We start from the raw sequence: 13,223 nt of genomic DNA, 5'->3' as shown, positions 1-13,223 counted from the left end.
TTCTACAGTTTTATGAAATATTTATTCTCAAGAGTTTCTGAAAACGATTCATAAGGAAATTATGATTCAGTCAAATCTACACGAAGCGTGTAGGCTGACTCAGCGATGATATATCAACAGATGATCGGGACACTAAAGTAAAGACGGCAACAAAAGAGCTGTGACAAGCTTTTGCGAATGAGCTAGCAACATTGTATCTTCGATTTCACTCCTTTTGGCTTTCACATTTCGTGCTTTTAATCATGATGCTGAATCTGCCTTACACTTGTGTTTTGAGTTTGACACAGACTGTCTAAATGCTCAGTAGTTCTTCCAACAGACTTGTAGAAAGGATGTACTAAGATAAATGCAAAGACTCAAGACCCCTTTGTGTTATTTAAGGCTAAAAATGAAAGAACACAGTCTGAATCCATGTCCCAGCCCATGTTATCAAAGGCTGACATGAAAGTACATTCATTTTAGTTTTAAGAAAAAAAACTGATAACAAAGAACATAAATTTGTTTCCCCGGCATTAATGCAGGGGTGTGTTTATCGTCATGATAGTCACTGGAATAATAAACCATCTCCCTATGACCAAAATCTACACACTGCACAGTATTAACTTGCAATATAAACAATGATAATGACTGCTATTTACAAAGTATCAACATGTTCAGTTATAGTATCACATGTAATATCCTTTCAACAGGGGATGCTACGATGTCTATCAAATTGCTAAAGACTAAAATATGCTCTGAAAGCCTAAAGTTCCTGTTGTTAAAAGGTAAGCCTCGAAGGATTTTCTCAAAATATATTGTTAAGTCTTGACAAATATTAACACCCTGTTCTGTAGCTACTGTGACTTATTTACTGTGGTATGTAGCTTTTCTGTTTTGTTGACTAGAAAAGGAAACTGAAATGAGTAAATAAGTGTTCAGCAGGTCAGTACGGCTGCCATATTTATCAGCAAGTCAAATTATAATGCACTTGACTGTTTCACAGCAATATATCATGAGAAAATCCAACACATTTTAGTCACATCATTCCATCTGAATTCAGAGGAAATGAAACTAACTGCAAGGTGAGGCCTTGCTTACAAATGTAGCAGGGGAGGCTGTGTTTACAAAGCCCCCAATAGTTTCAGCTGGTCCCCGTAAGACAAATGTCTGTTCCCACTGCTCTGATGCTCCAGCTGAACAAGTCTGGGATATTCAGCATTAGGATTTGTTACTATGACTTTGTAAAGTCATTAAGGTACAAGTTGATTCTCTCATTTGCGACTGACAGTCCATTTGTGTGTTTGTGTGTGTGTGTGTGAGAGAAGTTTAAAGAGAGAATTAAGAAATTTAGTTCACTGATGATTAGGTGACTGATGTACACTGTTCAAATGGCTACTCTAACAAGGCTGAACCACATATAACTTCACCACAGCCTTTGCCAACAAACTGTATGTGTTCAGGATTAACATAAATTTGTAGCTCCTGAATAGTTATTTCTTTTTGTTTTTATGTCACTTCATCATTCAAGAGTTTCACTTTTTTCTCTCTCTTTCTCACTTGTATTCTGATGTGCTCACACATTCAGAAAGTAACTATGTATCTGGCCATCATTTATGGGTTAGAGTAGATACTGTAACAAAATTCAGAGTTCACTTAGTCATGTAAACATGTAATCATTCCCATCCCTTATGTCTTTTTTCATTAACCATGATTAACAAGAATGTGTGTGAAACTGCCTCTCCGTGACTTAATGAGTCTCTACTGTCCCGTCACCTCTATAACATCGTCATCAGAACTACTGGCGCCATTCTCTGTACTCTGATATCTGTCCGGTTGGGTCAGAGCTGCCCCCAAAAGGCTGGAGGTGGGATTGTTGTAATGAGAGACAAAGCTGGATGTAGTAGAACTGGAGTTAGGCGCAGAGAACCCCCCTGATCCAGAGAGGAGAGGGGTGGGGAACATCCTCTGCTCAGAGAGCAGCGACTGACTGTAGTTGAGAGGGAAACCTGATGAAAGTAAGCCAGCCATGTTGGGGTTCATCAAGTATGGAGGCAGAGAACCTGGAGCCAGGGAGGAAGAAGCTGCTGCTGAAGGCGTTGATGACATGGGAATTGTGGTGGAAGCAGAGGAGAAAACAGTGGGCAGAGAGGATGGGGAGGGGGTGGGAAGGTGTCCGTTCCCTGTGGCAGACTGTCTCAGTAGGTCTGAGCCTGCAGACGGGAACATGCTCTGTAGGTCAGCCAGTGTTTGTCCTGGTGTCTGAAGGAATGATGATCCACCACTGCCACCCATCAGAAGTGGGTGACTCATGTGCCCTAGGTTTCCCAGTAGGGAGGAGGAGTTCAAACCCACAGGAGGAAAACTGAGCCCACTGGAGCCCATGGACAGTCCAGGGAAACGTGTTGCAGCAGAGGTGCGTTTTCCTCCTATTTGTGTGTTGCCCTGACTTTCAGTACTCTTGCGTTTGGTGCCAGCCATCTCTAATGCTGAGCTCAGGAGGTCCTCACTGAGCTGCCTACTGAGATCACCAGGCTGATTGATTTGTGAACTGCCCCCATCCCCTGCTGGTACAGCAGACACATCTGGGGGTGACGGCAATTCATTCCCCATGCCAGCAGTTGCATCACCTGTGGATGAAGTGTAGCGGCTGAGTTCTCTGAGAATCTCAGAGCTTAAAGGAGAGGAGGGACGCTGTTCCCTGTTGGGGGAGCACTGTTGTTGATCCACAGGGGATGAACAGCCATTACTGACTGGATGAATCAGGGAACCTTGGGTGTCTGTGGAAGAGAGAGAAAAAATACAGTCATGAAATGTGTACTTCATCTCTGCCTCTGAATTATGTATTCTTATACCCCACGCTCAAAGTCGTATGAGTTGTTTGGATGGTTGTAATGCAAAATTATGCAAGAGGAAACATGAATAATAAATCAAAATGTATACCTCTTGAAGCAGCTGAGCCCCCGACTGCTGGTCTACTGATCTTTCCAGATCGAATAGCAAATATTCTTCCATCATTTGTCCTGATGTAGGTACCTGTGTCGGAGAAAACATGAAGTGTCAGATGAGTTTCCTGAAATGTTCTGTATGCAGAGAGTAATTATTGTGTTGCTGCAACTACCTTTAGATCCTCTGATAACATGGATACTCTCTCCTGCACTGATTCGAGCTTGAACATCCGTTGTGCTGTTGGCTCCTGGGATTACAATATCTGTAGATTCAGAAAAACTGGCTGATGTTAATGTCTGGTCATTACATTTCACAAGACATAATTATTTTTTTGTTGAAAGATTAAATGGTTTAATTAATTTAAAATGTAATATTATGGTTTTGGTTATTTTCAGTGATTTAAGCATTTAAAGATACAATAAATTACCAGTTGTGGTGACAATCCTCTGCACATAGACTCCAGCTTTCTGCAAGAAGTTGACAGGCAGGCTGCCAGCAGAGCTGGAGCCAGCCATGCCCATGCCAACCTGGCGAGGCATCATGGGGATTGGGGTTGACTGGATGGGCCTAACACTTGCCACAGGCTTCTCATCCGGCCTTGCCATGGGACGCCTGGAAATATGAGGCGTGAACTCATAAGATGATCACACACATACTCTAGCAGCAGTGTCTAGTGTGCGGGAAATACATAAAAAAACAAAAAAAACAACAACAAATGTGTACAGCTATAACCTCAAACAAACCAGATGTTAATTTTATTTTTTCAGTTTTTGTCAGTGAGCAAGACTAATTTCCTGAGTTTCAAGGGGAAGTTCGTATTTTAATGCATTCCACCACAGAATATCAGGAAAACCTCTGTTGGTTAGATTGTAGCTAATTATAGCTGAGGATATGAACTAGAAAGGAACAGAGCTAAGCTGTTAGCCACTACCCAAGCAATTAAAAGAAAGGAATGTGAGATAAAGCATGCAGTCTTAGACCCACCAGCCACGTTGGTTAAATGCTGGTATGTTTGTGAGCGTCTGATCACTGGTTGGATAATAGGGAGCATACGATGGGCGAGAGTAGGGCACAGAGGCTCGTTTCTCATCCTCATAGCTCTTCTTCGCTGCTCTTTTCTCTGCTTTGGTCAGTTTCGACTCCTTCCGATCCACCAGCAAGGACTCATGATGGAAAGGTTGCTATTGACACATATGGAAAAAGGGAAAATTAATTACGGATCAACTGAAGGATATACCATGCAAGAAGCAGTTTGATCCCTGACATACCAGAGGAAACTCGCTGGCTATAAGGGATTTACAATATTAATTAAATAAGGATACTCCTTTCCTTTTCCTCTCTTGCTTACTTACTGCATACTTCATCACAGATAGATATGATTCTAGTTTACAGTGTCAGCTGGGAAATTTAACTATTACTAGATTTATTGTGCAGTTTTCATCACATCCAAATTGGCCAAGTCAGTATTTTTTTCAGGTAACGTGCTCTCATACAAGTTAAGATTCTACTGTTATTCAGTGTATGTGCAATCCCAAGTAAAAAGAACCTTATTTTACAACAGCCTGTTGAAATCCTTAATAAAAAATTAGCCATTTCATGGAGAAGATGAGCCTTCCTGGTCTTTTCTTCTGTTTTTTTAATTAGTGTTGAGACATTCAGAAGTTTGTGCTTTTGTCTGAAAACCAAGGCTACTACCATCCTGCCTGGACATAAAGTGAACAAATCACATATCAGTCCTCAAGTATGTATATTTAAACATCAAACCAAAACTGCCTCTCTTGCAGAGTCTAGGCCCATGAGTAACACCTATAATCAGCTGTACCTTGGTGATGAGGTGTGGATAAAACTGACAGGCTTGATATATCACTGCCTCAAACTCGTCCCGGGATCCCAGAAAGATTTTGTCCATGTTATGCTCCTCCTCTACAAAGTGCAGCAGTGATTCCACTTCCTTACGAGTAAAGTTCAGCACTGGGTTCAGGTCATCAACCACACGGTCTTAAAACACACACAAACAAGATTTTAAGACTGGATAAATTCAGTTAGGTATTAGTAATTAGAAAAATAAGATCTGGTTAAGAATGTGTTTACAGGCCTGGATGAGGGTTTAATAACATGACACAATAATATCAACAGTGATTCTAGCCTTACCGCTCTTCACGGTGTTTTAAGTTAACTATTCAATATTATTAAAGATTTATCAAAATTAAGAAGTAACTTAAGAGAAAAATTTTGAAAAGTGTCCCTCTGATCACTAAATATTAATGGCTCTTTTTTATGTATAGAAATCTCTTACCAGACATGCCCTGTTTGGAGACCTGTCTATCATAGATTTTCTTCTCCAAGGTGTAATCACAAACAAGGCGGTAAATGTAGCACGGTTTCCTTTGACCATACCGGTACACCCTACACACTGCCTGGGCATCATGACAGGGGTTCCAGGAGGCATCAAACACAACAACTCGGTTGGCACCGATCAGATTTACACCTAAGCAGCCCGCTCTGAAAGAAATGCACAGAACAAATGACAAACTTCCCACAAGTGTGTGGAGGATGTGTGAGAAAATGACAAAAGAACAGAGAGAAGAGACACGGACCTGGTAGAAAGTAGGAAGACCCAGGCTGTGTTGTTCCCTGTATCATTAAACTGATTGATAAGTCGCTCTCTTTCTGAGGCAGATGTACTCCCATCCAGTCCTGCAGACAGACATACACCATCTCTTCACACCAAAGAATCTTCACACTAATTTACAGCAAAATGAAGTAGAGTGTATCCTGGTAATATTTTCCATTGAATACCAAAGAGAAGGTAGAGCTGGGAGGTTTTTAATAATGAACATTTCTATTGAATTCTTGTAGGAGTAGTAATTTTATTCATATTTATACTTAACTGTCCCAGAGGGTATATGCAGTATTTACTGTATATATAAAAGCAACAATTTCAAACATCTTTGTTGAATTGCAAATACATTGCTCCCACACATTCTTGTTTCCAGAACACGTTGTAAATTTGCTGAGACAAAAGATTAAATGGGCGAACTTCAAAAATTGCAGCCAAGGATACAAAATCAATAAAGACAATCACAACTGAGGTTTCAGTGCTGAAACCCACACTGTCTGCACAGTTGCTGGTTTGGGACGAGAGCACAGATTGAATGACTCACTGTAGTAATTGAGGTTGCGAACCCAGTTTTGGCTCTGGGAGTCAGAGGAGGCTATGTCTATTGGTATGGGTCTCTTTGATAAGAAGTCCTCAATGACGGTCAGCGTGGACAAGCTTTGACTAGAGGGTACACAACAGAAACAGACAATAAGGGGTAAGAAAAACAAGTAAGTAAGTTTGCTTTGGTATGAAATAAATAACAGTTATTATGAAATACAATAGACTGGTGGCTGATAGAATCAAAGTCAAGAGTTACAACCAATCAGTCAGATGTTTTTTTTTTTTTTTTTTTTAAATAGTCACAGATTTGCTGTATGTTCACTACATGTATGGCTATAAACAATCATCAATTTTGTTTTGCTAAAAGCCTTAATTTTCATTTATTGTTACATTCCTGCTTGCAAAATTAAAATTGAAAAGAAGCAGAAAACTTAATAATATGTAGGAGGATTAAATATCAGTTTTCAAATTGTATGTAAAAAGCTGTTTAATGCGACATATGTTGGACAGTGGAATTACCTAAAAACCAAAATCTTGTCTCCTCTTCTCACACTCTCATCAATTAAATAAAAGAGAAGAACCATCTTGGCAGAGTTTTGAAGAACTCCTGTTTGGTAGTTTGACATAATGTCCTTTGCCTGAAACAAATAAATGGAAAAACAGCAGTTAGATATCAAAGCACTGTAACTCAAAGACACTTTGTGTCCAGAGAAAAGAAACAGCAAACCTCCATACGGACATGACATCAAAGAGTACATGTTGGCAGAGTGAACACATCAGCAATGAATGAACTGAAAATATTTCAGGACTTGGAAGTGTATTTGTCAAGTACTCTGAACTTCAGTACTGGAATGGCACACCTTTATTCATTAGGACATAATTATTAGATGATACACACTGACCAAAGGACCAAAGACTTGCGTTATACGTCCTCACTATGGACTTGGGGATGAATAATGTCTGCGAATCTCCTCAATATCAAATAAAGCATCTGCTGAATTTTTGAAGAAGTTAACGCTAAGAAACAAATCCATTAGCAGAGATTTTAGTTTACTGTTGACTTACCCATTCATATGTGATGACTTGATTGGCTCTATCTTGCGAAGGATTGAGTGGTGGCAGGTTGTTAACTTTGCTGTTGCTTGAGTCGGCTACTTTGGCTTTGAGGCCAGCACCAGGTGCGGGGCAGCGAGGGTTACTAGCTGAAGTGATGTCATCGAGGTCCAGGTCCTGCTCGTTGGCCTGATTCTCCTTCTGCAGGGCTTCATATAGGACGTCTGGGTGATTCCAGATCTGGGGGGGGGGGTCAAGAAACAAGAAGATTTACTCACTCAAAAATTACAACATTTTAATATACACAGAAAAAATGAATCTCAATTATATATATTATAAGAATTAGGTTAGGCTGGACATTTTGAATGTGTGAATCCAGTAACAGAGGTTTCTACATGACAGACAGGAAAGCAGTCTCACCTTGCAACACACACAGAATGCTTTGAGTGGGTTGAGACCGAGCCAGCCACTGTTTCCTGCTTCTCTGAAGCGTTTCATAAACTCGGTGTACAGCGCCCTCTGAATGGGAGAGAGCCGCACTAAGATGACATGCTCCTCCTTGGAGGGAAGCTGGTCCCGCAGCACGTCGTGACCCCGTCTACAAACCAGAAAAGCACCATGAAGAATCCACACTTGTATGCTTCTCTTTTTAAAATGATGTTCTAATTTCTGACAGAGAGCTCACCTCTGGACAAAACCCTCCAGCAGGCTGTGCAGCACATGGCTGCGGTAGCGCATGAGGCGGACATCTTGAGGTGTGCTGTCCACGCACTGTCCATTCAGAATGGGCCGCTCAAACATGTTGCTGAACTCCTGACGTGTGCCTAAAAAGTCGGGCCTAACAAAGTCCACCATGCACCAGTATTCAATGAGGTTGTTCTGCAACGGGTAACCTGTCAGAACTACTCTGCGTCGGGAGCGGATGTTCTTCAGAGCTTGTGATGTGCTGGCGTGGTAGTTCTTAATGCGATGACCCTCATCACAGATCACCACATCTGGGCCAGGCCGCGCTATGGCCTTTTCAATACCTGAAAAGACAAAGTAACAAGGGAAGACTGATTGAATGAGTGTGTAAATATAAATTAAACAATGTGTTTAGGTTTGCATTTGTATCTCTTATCCTCATTTAAGTTTTTCATGGTGCATAAACAACTTCACAAGACTGCTTTGGCCACTGCTTCCCTTAACCTGATGACTTTTTCTGACCTCTCATGAGTTCTTGCTGCCTATCTTCTTCATCCAGGTCAATGATTATTGGTCCTGCAGGCTTCTTTGATTTCCTCTTCTTGCCCATAACGAAGCTCTTCTTCATGGACAGCAGGCGGTACATCTCATAACCCATGAGCAACACGCCTCCATCTCTGGACCAGTCCTCCACAACCTTGGCCCTGGCGAGTGTTGTTCTGCAGGTCACACAGTCAGTATGATTAACAGCTCAGATATTTAACAATGAATACCTACCCTTGAACAAAAACACATGACATTGCATGTTACATACTTGTGCTCATCGTTGAGAATGTGAACTTTGAATGTGCGGCCAGCGACGAGTATAGGGTCAGTGTCAGGAGAGAGGGCTTCTTGAGGTGGAAGCCAGATGTTAAACTCTGTCAGCCAGTTCTGAAGTGTGTTCACCTTGTACAAAAGGAAACAAAGATTTTGGAGGTTAATTTAAATGAAATAAAATGACTATTTCAGAGAGCATGAATGTGCACTGCATCGCTCCAGTTTGATTACTCACAGGGACAATGGCCAGCACAGTGTGGGCCTCAGTATTCCTCAGCAGGATGTCAATGAAGGAAATGACCTGCAGAGTCTTGCCCAACCCCATGCTGTGAGCAAGGATGCAGCCAAAGCCGCTACTGGTCTTATACCGCTCCAGAGACTCAATGAGGTTATCATAGAGAAACCGGATTCCCCCGATCTGCGATATGAAGGGAACAACGTTTGTGAGAAAACAAGCTGGACTGTGGGTGTCTGTTACTGTGTGTTTATGTTTTGAGAGTTCAAGAGAGACTGAGATGGTGGGCATACCTGGTGAGGTTTGACAGCCCGGGCCAGTTGTGGAGCAAGATAAATGTCTTTTTCCTCTGCAGGGTGATTGATATTAACCAGCACTTGACCCTGGGCGTCAGGCAGATTCATAGCATCGTTGATGTGTGCCCCGCTGCTCTCCTCTGAGCCGGTGGTGCCATCAGCATCCTCATCGGCCGATTCGCTGCTTATCTGCAGGGCGTCCTCATCCCCAGAACTGAGCTCAATGATATCTGGGTCATCAGTGGTGAAGTAGACACTGTGTGAGAGCTTGCTTGATTCTCATATTGTTGAATCACTTGGAAATTATAGTATTATAGTTGCAGAGAACTCTCATCTATCTTACCATCTCTAATGGCAAGTGCAGGCAACTTGGGCTCCACTTTTTCGTCTTCATCCCCACTGCTGTCCAGACAGATCACATCCTGTTTGCTCAGGAGAGCGGGGACCAAGTGAGATACTTCTCCTAAGATTGAAGCAGTGTCAACTGTTGGAAAGATGTTGGAGAAAGGGGTAGAAGGCAAAGTATTACAAAAGATGTCAAACAGATATGTGACTGGATGCAGAAACATTCAAAGGTGTAAGTTCACTGATCGAGTGACGGTCACCTAGTTGAGAGTCTGGGACAGCTGGGGCTGGTGTAGGAAAGTCTTTCCTCTGCTGCTCAAGACGTTTCCGCCTCTCCATCTCTTCCTGTTGAGCAGCCTTGGTTCCAGCCTCCAGCTGATCCTCCTTCAGCAATTTTCTGTAAGCATATGAGAAAAAGGTCAGGCTACAATATAGTACATTATTTGATATACATACAAGTTATTATTTAATTTAGCTGACGAAAAATATCAAACAGAAAACGGATGTACCTGATATTTTTCCTCATGTGTGCAGGCTTAGATGGCTTGGAAGGTTTGGAGCCTTTTGAAGACTTGGATGATTTGGATAATTTGGAGGCTTTTTGTTTCTTGGTCTTGCAGGAAGGTGGCTTGCTCTGGCTTGAGTTCTCCGGGCTGTTTGGAGGCTCAGAGCGAGAGGCAGGTCTGGAGGGAGCACCAGAGGACGGGTGGGATGCAGGCCGAGATGGAGGCTCAGAGGAAGGCTCTCCGGAGGTAGCTGAGGTGGAGTCCCTTCCATCTTGAGCCGTCTCGGTCCTGCTCTGGGCACTGGCAGGCCGATCTTTAGAGAGATAAAACAGCATTTCAGTTCACGTCTGCAAAGATTACTTAACAAGCACCAATTTCTGATATTTGTACTAATACATGTTTCATTTCCTAGTCATTATGAGATCAAAATTAAACACTGTTGGCACAAATATTTATTCTCAACTACAGATAATTGACTGTTTCCAGCTGTTCTCACCAAGTTTACCCATGTTTGTGAGGGCACTGAATTAATAAGGGACACTCAAAAGAATTTAATTTATCACTCACCAACACTGTCATCTTCATCATCTCCATCATTTTCATCCTCATCTTCCTCCATGTCCTCGATGTCCTCCTCTTCCTCATTGTCCAAATACTCCTCTTCACTGTTAAGGCTGGGCTCCAGGTCACTTTCTGAAATTGCCTCTTCAGACATGGCGTCTTACAGGGCTCTCAAAGGATTACCTACACACCTTCATCAGGAGCCCTAAAATGATTAAACACATCACACCTGTAATTTACAGTGGTACACCTCATTATCTGAAAATTAGATTTTAAAACCAACAAACATTTGGTATATTTCCTGGATAAAATAGCTGCACTATTAATTGATTATGAAAACTGTCAATCTACTAACTGATTAACAGACTAATCGAAAAGACTCCTCTACCGTTTTAGACTTAGTTCAAGTTCAGTTTATTCAGAGAGCAGTGTCACACAGCAGCAGCGCAAATTTCTTTACAAAGTGATAAAAAAAAAGAAAAGAAAAAACTCTTGGACTGTTACACTTGAAGCATGGGGCAACACCATTAAGCACATTAAAGTCAGTTTTGTCATGTTTTTGACGCTTGATAAAATGAGCTAAAAGTGTAAGGAAGGCCTGTGTGTTCAGTTCTGTGTTCAGAACTGTGTTCCTAACCCCAACTCGTCATCTTTGCAATGGTAAAATGGTAAAATTTAACTTTATTACCTTTACTAAATTAAGCCCCAACACCAAGCAGGAAGAACAGCGGAAACAGAAACACTATTCATGGAGAAACAAGAACTGGTATCTAGGTGTATGTCAGAACCCGACAGAGACTTAGAAGTATTTCTGGTATTATACAAGGCTACCCTAGTAATGCTGTTTAAGTGTGAACACAAATTAAGGGCAGCATTAATAATAATTTGTGTTTTTTCTTTTTTACTTTTTCAGTGGTGGTATGGGAGTCTGATTCCAGATTATACAGACTGGGAAATACTGATAGATAGCTGATAGAGAATACTATAAAAATTATATTATATATGGACAGAAAATTAGACCAGACATTTAAACAATAAGATGAGGTTGACCTGATAACGAAGCACAAAGATAAATATTTGGAGTACATACATACTGCACTTTATCTTAGTGACATATGTTTACGTCCCTTTTGTTCATTAGATCCTTTGGTAGCCCATCCAAATTAAGCTATTATTATAAGACTCATATAATACGTTTGCATCAGTATGTATCACACATTGAATGCCAGACATCTGGGCCCATTGATAACGGATGTAAACATTGCTCAGTACTGAATCTAATGTTTAAAAATTGCGACTTTACGTTGCACATGTCCTGACCCATGAGAGGGATTCCCTCCAATGGCCGAGGATGGAGGCAGCTAGCAAGTAGCACAAAGCTACCTCTGCAGCAAATAGGTTATGTTGTTGTTATTGTTAGTGAACATGAACAACAAACAGCCGTCGTTAGTTATTTACTTATTGGGCTTCCTAACTGAATGCATATGAATACTATTGTTTCTCAGGCTGAGTCAGCACATCAATATGCTAGCTACTTACACAATAAACGCAATTTCAAACACCGAAACCACGTAACCTCCTCTGTCCATCTGTGGCAGCAAAACAGGGTGGCTGGCTGTAACTGAAGCTGGAAGAAAAAGCAGCTTCCCCTGATGAAGCGACCGTTTTGTCGGTTGTCGTTGCGAGATACAATCTAATACTGTGGCGGTGTAACGTTCACATTGCTAATGCTAGCCTGAATTACGGCTAGCTAAGACGCGTCAGTTTAACACTGGTCTGTAGTTGGAGCTCACCTTGTATGATGTGTGCTGTACTCTTCAATGAACCTGGCTGTTAGTGCGTATAACGGTCAGTCAATTAATATCTACAGTAAGTTCATGTAAATCAACTGAAAAAGGTTGCTAATTTCCAATAATTTTTTTTCCAGCGTGACCATAAATGTCTTCCCCGGAGAGGTTACTCCAACTAGGGTTCCGGGAGTGAAAAAGCCCGTCAACCAAGAAAACTTCAAGAAAGCAAAAAATTAGATAACTCTTAATGCTCGCAGATAGATAGATAGATAGATAGATAGATAGATAGATAGATAGATAGATAGATAGATAGATAGATAGATAGATAGATAGATAGATACATAGATACATAGATACATAGATTCAATTAAATAAAACAAATACAAACTTATATAAATAAATAGACTGAATAAAGTATAAAAATTTAAAACAGATATAAATATTGCTAATTAAAAAAGATTATAGACTTAAGAGAGACCCATAGTTATGTTATGCGATGAAAACTATGAACAAGTTTATCTGAATGTTACATATTGGGCAGTCGTGTAGCTGAAGCACAGTCGTCTTTGTTGTTATCAGAGTATGGAAATAAATTATTTGAATTGTATTTATCCTGTGTCTTTAATTTTATGCTTATCACTCGGTTTGCTTTGTATGCTTCTTGTAGTTTGTTATGTATTGTCTCTATTGTACTTTTAATGGTTCATGTTTTATTGAAATCATGCCTTTATTCTCTCTCTTTTTTTTTTTTTTTTTTGGAATATTTGGATAAGTGTGTTAGAAGCATAATAAAACCAAACCTTGTTTTAGTAAGCAAGCTATATCCAAAGAATAGACAGGAATAGG

The 13,223-nt window shown here is 40.8% G+C and overlaps 1 protein-coding gene across 2 annotated transcripts; it reads right to left on the bottom strand.

Moving 5' to 3' along the window:
- Positions 1–6: 6 nt before the first annotated feature.
- On the bottom strand, positions 7–12,608 carry rad54l2 (RAD54 like 2). 2 transcript variants are annotated; one of them, XM_056404216.1, is made up of 22 exons: positions 12,381–12,608; positions 10,594–10,792; positions 10,030–10,339; positions 9,781–9,917; positions 9,519–9,659; positions 9,173–9,405; positions 8,880–9,062; positions 8,640–8,773; positions 8,348–8,544; positions 7,827–8,169; positions 7,562–7,739; positions 7,154–7,381; positions 6,608–6,726; positions 6,090–6,208; positions 5,523–5,622; positions 5,222–5,427; positions 4,748–4,923; positions 3,910–4,106; positions 3,353–3,537; positions 3,098–3,187; positions 2,920–3,012; positions 7–2,756 (listed from the first exon to the last, which is right to left on the bottom strand). In XM_056404216.1, the coding sequence occupies exons 2-22, from the start codon at positions 10,739–10,741 to the stop codon at positions 1,738–1,740; spliced, it is 4,536 nt and encodes a 1,511-aa protein (XP_056260191.1). In that variant the 5' UTR covers positions 10,742–10,792; positions 12,381–12,608; the 3' UTR covers positions 7–1,737. The 2 variants fall into 2 exon arrangements, with proteins under 2 accessions (XP_056260191.1, XP_056260199.1); XM_056404224.1 differs by lacking the exon at positions 12,381–12,608 and adding an exon at positions 12,127–12,370.
- Positions 12,609–13,223: the final 615 nt, after the last annotated feature.

Source organism: Seriola aureovittata, chromosome 2, assembly GCF_021018895.1.
Source record: "Seriola aureovittata isolate HTS-2021-v1 ecotype China chromosome 2, ASM2101889v1, whole genome shotgun sequence".
NCBI classification, from domain to species: Eukaryota; Metazoa; Chordata; class Actinopteri; order Carangiformes; family Carangidae; genus Seriola; species Seriola aureovittata.
Note: the sequence above shows the minus strand (reverse complement) of the source record. Positions and strands in the feature narration are given on the sequence as shown.